The sequence below is a fragment of the Cynoglossus semilaevis genome, chromosome 16, assembly GCF_000523025.1.
Source record: "Cynoglossus semilaevis isolate Cse_v1.0 chromosome 16, Cse_v1.0, whole genome shotgun sequence".
Classification (NCBI taxonomy): domain Eukaryota; kingdom Metazoa; phylum Chordata; class Actinopteri; order Pleuronectiformes; family Cynoglossidae; genus Cynoglossus; species Cynoglossus semilaevis.
The window spans coordinates 2,097,600-2,106,850 of record NC_024322.1 but is presented as its reverse complement, the minus strand read 5'-3'; the positions used below and the strand labels follow the sequence as shown (position 1 = coordinate 2,106,850).

The window sequence follows — 9,251 nt, the reverse complement described above, 5'->3', positions numbered from 1 at the left end:
TTGGGTGACGAACTGACGTACGACTTTCGGTGGTCGGCGCGATTATTATTATTATTATTATTATTATTATTATTATTATTATTATTATTACTATTAATAATAATAATAAAATGTGTGATTTGATATGATAGCTTTCGCTACTATTACACCATGAAAATTGAGTAACGCAACAGGAACGTTCGCTAATTACAAACAAAAAATCAAACAGTAAAAGAAAGTCAAAGTAAATAATTTAGTACTATATAAAACCTAAGTGAACCCGGGTCGGAAGTCTTTCGATGACAATGCGGTTCCTTTTTGTTAATTACGTCTGAACAACAAAGTAATGAAATATGAAACACACACACGCACATTGTGTGTATTATACTGCACTATTCATAGGGTTTTTGTTTAGTTGTTTTTGTTTCTTAAAGTTTTCTTTTGATTTATTTATCTTCTGTGGCTTAGTAATGTTCAATTTTACAAAGTTCGGGAAAAGTTACTAAATCATCTAAAGACACATAACAAAATTATTTCTTTTATTTTTTTAATATAGAAAAGGAAGAAAACATGTCCAAAATGTAAAACAAAAAATCATTTTCATTGCAATCCAGACCATATTCTTGACCTTTAACAGTGTCCTTAATACTTTTAAAAAATTTGTTTTTAGACTACACTACACTGCTTTTAAACTAGATATTTTAGTACGACACGTATGTGTATGCTGCTTTTAAACTAGATATTTTAGTACGGCACGTGTGTGTATGTGTATGTGCGTGCGTGTGTGTGTGTGTGTGTGACAGCGAGAGAGACAGCTGTTTGGTCAGAGCCACAAATGGAATGCCATGCTCCTATTCCATTTATGGTCATAGTTAGCTTTAGCCGGAAACTGTTGTCGCTTTTATTATTGTCCGTCCTGACATTGTTGATTTTCAAAGTGTCCGTACAACAAACCTTACTGAGATTCCGCGTTATTTAATTACCTATATAAATTATAATTTGTTTAGGTTTAATAATGTGTAACGCAGTGGTACCTACGAGAACTTTAAAAGGATTTGTCTGACCTGGGCGTTTCCGTGTTCCGTGTTTCGGTTCGGAACTTTTCGGTGTTGCGCTCCTGCCGTTTCCGTGTGTGATAGGAGAGCAGCGGTGTGATTTCTCAAGAGGCTTCTCTGGCAAAATGCAGGTAAATAAAACTTTCGAAATCTTTGTAAGTGGTGAAATTTAACGTGTGAGCATGAAATAATCTAATACATAAAAAGTCACCAAATGTTGAGTAATAAAACCGCGCTAACAATGACAGACTATATTACCATGCACGTTAGCTTTTAGCTTACTTACATTCTGTCTTTTTAGTTTGTGTTGAATTCACATAAAATGTTTTTAAAATTAATAAACGAGAAACGTAGCATTTTTCTTCGAATATTTAGTGGCGATGTTAAGTTTATAATCTGCGGACAAACGCATAGTATTACTTTATGAAATTTTAAATAAAACTAATTTTATCACGTACAAGACCATATAATGTACCCATGAGTATTTGTTACATATTTTCCGTAGGACCCAAATGAGGACACAGAGTGGAATGATATCCTCAGAAAGAAAGGAATTCTACCTCCTAAAGAGGTTCCCAAAGATGAAGAAGAGGAGGAGGAGGAGCTGGCTCTACAACAACAGTCTGTCGGTGAGAGAAGATCCTGTTGTATTTGTAACTTTATTTAACATTAAAAAGAACACTGTCTCTATGTCACATGTACACACGTGTGGAAGAATTAGCAAGTATTTCTGGACACAGACCCTTTTCAATTTTTGAAATTTCATTTTTAATACATTTTTTTTGTCCATACAGTCAAAACATATGAGAACATGACACTGGAAGAACTGCATGAGAATGAGGATGAGTTTGGTGAGGAAGACGAGGCTGCAATCGAGATGTACAGGTGAGTTTGACCAAACAATTTTGCTCAGACCAAGAAAGTCTCCTAGAAAAGAGACTTTTCCTCTCTGTTATTTGCATGAGTGTCAGTGTAAGTAATAAAGCAGAACAGCCTTACTATTAAGATGTGACATACACGTGGCTTGACTTACAGCCTTTAATAGTGTTTAATATAATAATCAACTGTTTGAGTGTGTGACTAAGACATAGTTGTGTGTCCCTGCAGACAGAAACGTATGGCAGAGTGGAAAGCGGCTCAGTTGCAGACCGTGTTTCGAGAGGTTGTTGAAATCTCTGGGCAGGACTACGTGAAGGAGGTGAACAAGGCTGGAGAAGGCATCTGGGTCGTTCTGCATCTCTACAAACAGGGGTAGGAGTTCCAGGCCTCATGTCGGCGTTGGACTTTTTGTTTATTTTTGTTTAATCTTCCCTAGCCTCTGGGCCACTTATTAGTAGGAGACTGTGGATCATTTCTGTACAGAAAGAATAAGAAGTTTTAATTTGAATTTTGTGGTATTTTATTAATACAATTTAATTTGAATTTTGTGGTATTTTATTTTGAAAAAAATGAGAATAAAACTCACATCACTGGAGAGCTTCTTAAAAAAACAGGGGGCAAAGACCTAATGATGAGTCAGCAGAAGGCTCTAAAACTGCAAACCAAAAAGCTGCATTTAAAAGAAAAATCGTGATCACACATTTCTAAAATGGCGCCTTCCTAGTAGGGCTCTCTGCTCCATCTCTTCATCGATTTCTTGTAAAAGAAACAATGTTCCAACTGATTTTAATTGCTGTCCAAATAATTCAGGACTAATGTTTTTTTTGTTTTTTTTTTAATTTCCCAGCATCCCTCTGTGCACCCTCATTAACCAGCATCTGAGCGCCTTGGCCAGAAAGTTCCCTCAGACAAAATTCCTCAAGTCCATCGCCACCACCTGCATCCCTAACTATCCCGACCACAACCTGCCCACCATCTTTGTTTACCTTGAGGGGGAGATGAAGGCACAGTTCATCGGTCCTCTGGTCTTTGGGGGCATGAACCTCAAAGTTGAAGGTGGGTGGAAAAAACCTGCAACCCTTTGAATCGGGGTCAAAGAACAACTGTGTAAAAAAAAAAATCCTCAAAATATTTAAGAATACAATGGAACCTCAAGAGACAAGTGTCTCGAGATACGAGCAAATCGTTGAGCAAATATTTGCTTCAAGATCTAGTAAAGGTTTAAGATACGAGCACGCTTACAGACGCCATCGCTAGGTGGCCGCGCCCGCGCCGTTCCGGTTCACTTCACGTGTTCGTCGACTTCCGTACGCATCTCCTGCAATGAATCCTAAGAGAGTGAGTGCTAAGGATGGTAGTGAGTCAACAAATATGAGCGTGTTGCCCGCGTGAATGACCTAGCGCGTTGGTATGATCACCATCCTAGTTTATGTAAGTTATGTAGTGTACGTGTAAGGTACGCTACGAAGTGTCTACGTACGGGACAACTCCCTCCCTCCTCCTCCTCCGCACATGCTGCCATTAGCCGCTGCTCGTCTGTCTCGAAGGTAAGAATAATTAAAATCACATTTTATTTTTTATCGCAGGAATCCTTATATACTATAGTTTTGTTGTGTATGTCTTTATAGCAATTACATTTTTATTCATTGTTATTAGCACTAATGGGGGAGTTTTTCTAGAGGGGCGGATTAAAAAATGTTCTGTTATTTCTAACGGGAAAAAATTATTCAAGATACGAGCACCTCGAGTTACGAGCTTGGTCCTGAAATGGATTATGCTCATTTTGTTGATTGATTGGATAAGAATTACGTTAACTTTTTAGTGTCTGAGATCTATTTGTAGCACATTTAGTATGATATTCTTCTGTCATTCAGAACTGGAGTGGAGGTTATCAGAATCCGGGGCGGTGAAAACAGACCTGGAGGAAAACCCAAGGAAGAAAGTCGAAGACAAGCTGATGTCAGCAATCAGGGGTTCACTCCCGACTAGAAAGGACAGCGAATCAGAGGATGAGGATGATTAGATAACAAGGAACGCAGGGACCACGTGGCTGTTACACTCCGAAGATGAAATATTTGAGCAGTGATGTCGTCGACATCCGAAAGAGCGACTACATTTCCTCTTTTCTAATAATGCTAGGATCAACCGCGCCGCTCAGAGGAACATCGACTGGACATCTGTCCGGACAGAACCACCAAAACCACGACTGTGGAAAAGTGTCAATCATTCTGTATTTTCAGCAAAATTCATCTCTTAAACCGTCACAGAAACACCAAAGGCAAGATTTTAAACATTTTTTTTAATGTTGTTTCCGGATCATTTTGTCACAAAATGTACATTGACATACAAACCTGTAAAATTAAATGTGAGTTCACCTCTGTGCCACAACAATTGTCACCAGTTTCTGTTATTTATAATTGATATTTGTAGACTCTTAGTCACAATCAACAATAAAAGTTTTACACAAAAGCGTTTTTTGAAATCTAAATTTGTGCAAATCTGTGTTTGTGTGAAGACAGTGTTACTGTACATGAAAAGCCAAGCAGGAAGACTCGGTGCACGGCAGCATGACACTATAATTATATACACAAATATGTTGTTCCTTTTTTTACAGTAACATTTATTTTCATTTGGCAAAAAAGTCATTTTGGTGATGCAGTACCCAAAACGTCCATCAGGCTTTTCCAGATCAAAGCTTCTTGCTGTTGTTGCCTCATTGTTTGCTAAGTCTGTTCATCAGATTCTTCTTTTACTGGAGCGTTGTCTTCTGGCATCAGATCTTCTGTGTCGGGATAAAACGGTTCAAAAACCGAGCAGGTTAGGGTGATAAAGGCTAGCAATGGAAGTGTACCCTAAAGAATGCAAAAACACTTAGAAAAACTTAGAAGTAGCCGCACTGTAAATACATTCACATTCAATGTTTGACGTTTTGTTCTCTCACCAGAAGCAGCACCTTTCTCCTCTGTGAAAGTTTTGGCAAAAGTCGCATCAGCGGGTGAACAGAGTGAGACTGGAGAAGAAAAGATAGGAAAAAATTTTTTAGTGAGACTGGAGAAGAAAAGATAGGAAATTTTTTTTTAAAATATTCTTTATAATTATGCCGTTTAATCAGGGCACAGCATGTAAAACAAGAGATGAGAAAATGACAGCTATCAGGTTTTAGCCGTGTTAGCTTCGTACGGTTCATGTAAAAACCCATCAGAATAATAATCAACATCTGCCACACCTGCAGCTAACACTAAAACTACTTTTCTGCACCAGTATCAGATTCTCTCCACTGCGTTACACAACGTGCTGTGAGTCACGGCCTTCGCATCATCGGCTGATGACTCAAATATGTAGGAACTGTAATACGATATTCATTTTTTTTAAACAAGGATATCAGACAACGTAAAGAGATTTGTTTTTCCTGGCCTCTCACCTCGTGCTGTATGGCTCCGAGAGAGTCGCGAGCTTTGGAGTAGTGGAAAAGAAACTGTAAAATGAAAAGGGTCAGATAATAAAATTAAGTTAACGATTTGAGGAAAAACAATTCAGCATTGAGTAAATTGACAAAATAGGAAACACTTACTCGTTTGAAAACATTCTGCACTTGTTCCTGCGGTGAGAATAACTGTATGTTATAAACGGGAAAGTACCGAACTAAAGTAAAGTAAAGACAGACTTTGAGCTTATTAAGTACCAAGCCACACCACCACCAAGTAGCTAAAAGGTTAACCCAGGCATGGGCAAACCACGGCCCTTTTGGCCTTTTAATCCAGTCCAACATACATGTCAAAATTCTATTATTAATTCATATTATTATTATTATACTGTATATATACTGTTATTTCCCAGCCCAGGATCAGTAAAGTACATCTATCTATCTATCTATACCAATATTCATCAAACTTCTTGACTCGCGGGCCACAATTGTCCTAACATGGAACAGGCGGGCCGCGTCAGGAGCAGATGGATGGAGCGTTCATGTGAACTAAGAAAAATGACACGTAAAAGTCATGTATAATGGCTAAAATGCTAACCCACCTATTGGGGGAAATGTGGGTATTGCAGGGAAAAGGCAGAAGTATAATGATAATTTAAATAAATGATATAATTTGGAAAAGTTTTAAAAAGCTGAACGGGCCGCATCTGGACCTCGGACCTTAGTTTTTGCCTTAGAAAAGGCTAGAAGCATTTTAGCATTTTTGTATGACTTTTACATGTCATTTATCTTAGTCACATGAACGCTCCATCTATCTGCTCCTGACCCGGCCCCCCTGGTCAATTTAAGGACAATTGTGGCTCACGAGTCAAAACGTTTGCCCACGCCTGAGCTAACCCTTTAGCAATTTTACCATTTGAGGCATCACTGACACCAATATCAATCTTCTTTATTTGTTAAGTTCACCATGCACTGCTCAGCTACTTCTGCTGTTCAAAATGACCAGGCTCAAGTGATCGACATACATTGAATATGTTAAATATATATTTACTCAACATGACACAGATCGATGCTTAATAACTGACCAATTTTATTTACCTAATTTTCCTCCACTGGAGGCCAGTAACCATGACTGCTAATATTTAACTTTTTGTTTTTATAAAGGTTATGGGATGCAATTCAGTTTACACATATACACATACATGTATGTGTATATATGTTTTACACATCGTCGCCTCTGTGCCTGCGCAATTCAATTAATCTAGTATAGCTTAAAAAACCTTTCATAATATTTGTGTAAACAAACATTTTGAAAGTAGTGAGACATAGCCTAATTATTCCCGAGCTTACTTTCCGTAAAACACTTTCTCGGTCTTCCTCCTGACTCACCTCTTCTTGGTCCCTCAACTCCACGTCACTCACGTCATCACTCCTGACGCTGCGCAGCAGCTGCACAAAACAAAACAACAACAGACACATTAACTCATGAATAAACTATGACCAAAATAGTCGTTTATCAACTGCGAAACCCCCCTCAGACTCTCTGAGAGAAACATAAAAAAAAAAAAGACATGACTCTTTGAACTGCGCGGCCGCCGGACGTTAGTGAACCGCACAGTTAGAAAGCAGACACGGTAGAAGCTACTTATTAATAATTCATCTACAATGTCGTGCTCATCTGGCTGCTGCTCCATTCCCTTCAAAAACACGGTGCTTTGATTTCAGTCTGTAGTCACAGTGATGAGTTCACTGCCAAATCAGATCCTCACAGAGATCAGTGGCAGCCATGATGTCTTTTATCGACATTCTTCTACACGTATGGGCTCACGTCTGAGTGAAAAGTTATGGTTGGTTTTTATATAAAAGTGGAATTTGTTACCTTATTCAACAGTAGTCTTTCTTCCAGGTCATCATACAGACTGGCATCTGAACACAGACAATGTAGCAGTCAGTCTAAAATACACTGTAAAATATATACTGAAATGACACACATTTACATCAATAATCCGTTGATTTGGCACGTCTTGGACCACTCTGTTACTGTTTCATTATTTGACAATTTTCATTTAAAAGAAAAAAAAATCTTTGATTATATCTTTGATTTTTTTTTTTTTTATAAAAAAGGTGAAGGTTTTTATTAAACATTAGTACGCCATTTTAATTCCTTTCTGTAAATAACTATGGATTAAAAGTATTGATATATATATATATACATATATATATGTGTGTGTGTATAGGTATATATAAATATATACTCATATATTTATATATAATTCTATATAGAAATCTTTAGTTGTATATTTATTATTATCGTAGTAGTAGTAATAATAATAATAATAATAGCAATAATATAATAATATATATACAATATATAATAATACTTTATTTTTTACTTTATTTTTTAAATTATTCTTATTATTCAAGACCACCATAATAACAATTGCATCAGTAATAATTGTCGTCAAAATCCAGCAACTTTTTCTTACTTTTCTGCCGTTTTCTGCCAAAGTTTCCTTGTCAAAGACCTAATTTCGTCCTCACGCACCTGTTGTTGAGCGTCCGCATCCAAGAAACCAGAGGAAACACAGCAGGAAAACTTGTCGCGCGCTCGGCACAGCCATGGCTCCGTGCGTAATCTGCCCTCTGCGCTTTTAGAGTTCAACCGTGCGCACTGCTTCTTTTCGTGGCTCGGCTCGGTTCTGTTGCCCGACGATGGGGATCCGTGTGACCGGCCGGTGTGATTGTGATTGTCTGAGCACCTCTGCCCCGCTGCCGTTTAAAGGCGATCGGCTTCGCGCATCTGCTCTTACGCGGAGGTGACCAATCACAAGGAGCCTGACGGTCAGAGCCAGCGCATCCTCTCCTCCCACATCAGACACGCACAGTTTTCTGGGAATGCCGCTGCACAGGGAATACGCGAGGGGTGACGTCAGCGTTCGTGCATTTGATTGGAAAGTGAGCGTTAAAACAACAATGAAGTTGTTGTGATGTAAACTTATAGCGTGTAATAAGTTAAGGTAGGGGTGGCAAACATGCGGCCCGTGGACCAAAACCGGCCCGCGAGGCGGTTCAATTCGGCCCTCTAGATACATTTTGAAATCAGAAAAATGCTCAAAACGCTTCATGTTCATGATGTTTTGTTAACTGATGTTTCATCAAATATGAATACTTTCTAATACACTTGTACTTCTTAGAATGAAAAGAGGGAAAAACATGGACGTATTATCATTTATAGGTAATTAGAGCTGTATGTGGACCCTGACCCAAAACTGAGTTTAACACCTCTGGTTTATGGAAAGTTTTGTCTCGTAGCAAAACCATGGACGTATTATCATTTATAGGTAATCATAGCAAAACACTGGACGTACAGTATTTAACTGGACACACAAAATAAATCGTTTGAAAATTGAGTGGTCAGGATCTGAGCCAATCAGAATCGACTTGTCCTTTGGACACACGGTCCAGAAAACTCTGATCCAATACAGAGATAATTTTTTTTAAAACCCCAAGAGAGTAGTTTGTGGTGTCTTCTTTTCAACTTTATATTTACAAGTATTGTTGTCTCCCAGTACTGCAGTTTATTTTCTCTGTGTCAACCACAGATTTCTGACAATAACAGTCACTGGTGTTTTGGTTGCGGTGTTGAACCTCCACTGATTTACACTCCTGATCTGTCGCTGAGTGTTCTTGGCGTTCTGTACGTCGGGCGTCTACTCCTGGGGTTCTTAACGTTGAGTCATTTCCGTCCTTCTGCGACACATCGTCACCTTTTTATTTTTATTTTTCAGATCTGAATAATTGAACGTAATCTTTGTTTCATTTTCTCCCTCTTGATTTGTTTTGTTTGACAGTCAGCAGTCAGCTGAGTGTGACTTCTTTAAACAACGGCATGTAAAAAAAAAAAAAAATCTGTG

General features: G+C 38.3%; 2 protein-coding genes across 4 annotated transcripts; one reads left to right on the top strand and one right to left on the bottom strand.

Annotated features, from left to right (window-relative positions):
- Window positions 1–791: 791 nt before the first annotated feature.
- pdcl3 (phosducin-like 3) lies at window positions 792–4,382 on the top strand. Its single transcript, XM_008327946.3, has 6 exons — window positions 792–1,165; window positions 1,540–1,663; window positions 1,829–1,919; window positions 2,142–2,285; window positions 2,761–2,969; window positions 3,788–4,382. The coding sequence occupies exons 1-6, from the start codon at window positions 1,160–1,162 to the stop codon at window positions 3,934–3,936; spliced, it is 723 nt and encodes a 240-aa protein (XP_008326168.1). The 5' UTR covers window positions 792–1,159; the 3' UTR covers window positions 3,937–4,382.
- A 157-nt stretch (window positions 4,383–4,539) lies between these two features.
- nms (neuromedin S) lies at window positions 4,540–8,656 on the bottom strand. Of its 3 annotated transcripts, XM_017040186.2 has the most exons (7): window positions 7,883–8,656; window positions 7,217–7,263; window positions 6,727–6,786; window positions 5,485–5,511; window positions 5,335–5,388; window positions 4,855–4,923; window positions 4,540–4,695 (listed from the first exon to the last, which is right to left on the bottom strand). In XM_017040186.2, the coding sequence occupies exons 1-7, from the start codon at window positions 7,956–7,958 to the stop codon at window positions 4,687–4,689; spliced, it is 342 nt and encodes a 113-aa protein (XP_016895675.1). In that variant the 5' UTR covers window positions 7,959–8,656; the 3' UTR covers window positions 4,540–4,686. The 3 variants fall into 3 exon arrangements, with proteins under 3 accessions (XP_016895675.1, XP_024919655.1, XP_024919654.1); XM_025063887.1 differs by having other exon boundaries at window positions 4,540–4,923; XM_025063886.1 differs by lacking the exons at window positions 4,540–4,695; window positions 4,855–4,923 and having other exon boundaries at window positions 4,968–5,388.
- Window positions 8,657–9,251: the final 595 nt, after the last annotated feature.

Excerpts from the sequence above, each read along its gene's own strand:
- pdcl3 (XM_008327946.3), top strand. Across the intron at positions 1,664-1,828 it reads TCTACAACAACAGTCTGTCG|TCAAAACATATGAGAACATG; the intron begins GTGAGAGAAGAT and ends TTGTCCATACAG. Across the intron at positions 2,286-2,760 it reads CTGCATCTCTACAAACAGGG|CATCCCTCTGTGCACCCTCA; the intron begins GTAGGAGTTCCA and ends TTAATTTCCCAG.
- nms (XM_025063886.1), bottom strand. The coding sequence starts at position 7,958 with ATGGCTGTGCCGAGCGCGCGACAAGTTTTCCTGCTGTGTTTCCTCTGG. Across the intron at positions 5,512-6,726 it reads AGTTGAGGGACCAAGAAGAG|GAACAAGTGCAGAATGTTTT; the intron begins GTGAGTCAGGAG and ends TTCTCACCGCAG. Across the intron at positions 5,389-5,484 it reads TGCAGAATGTTTTCAAACGA|TTTCTTTTCCACTACTCCAA; the intron begins GTAAGTGTTTCC and ends TTCATTTTACAG.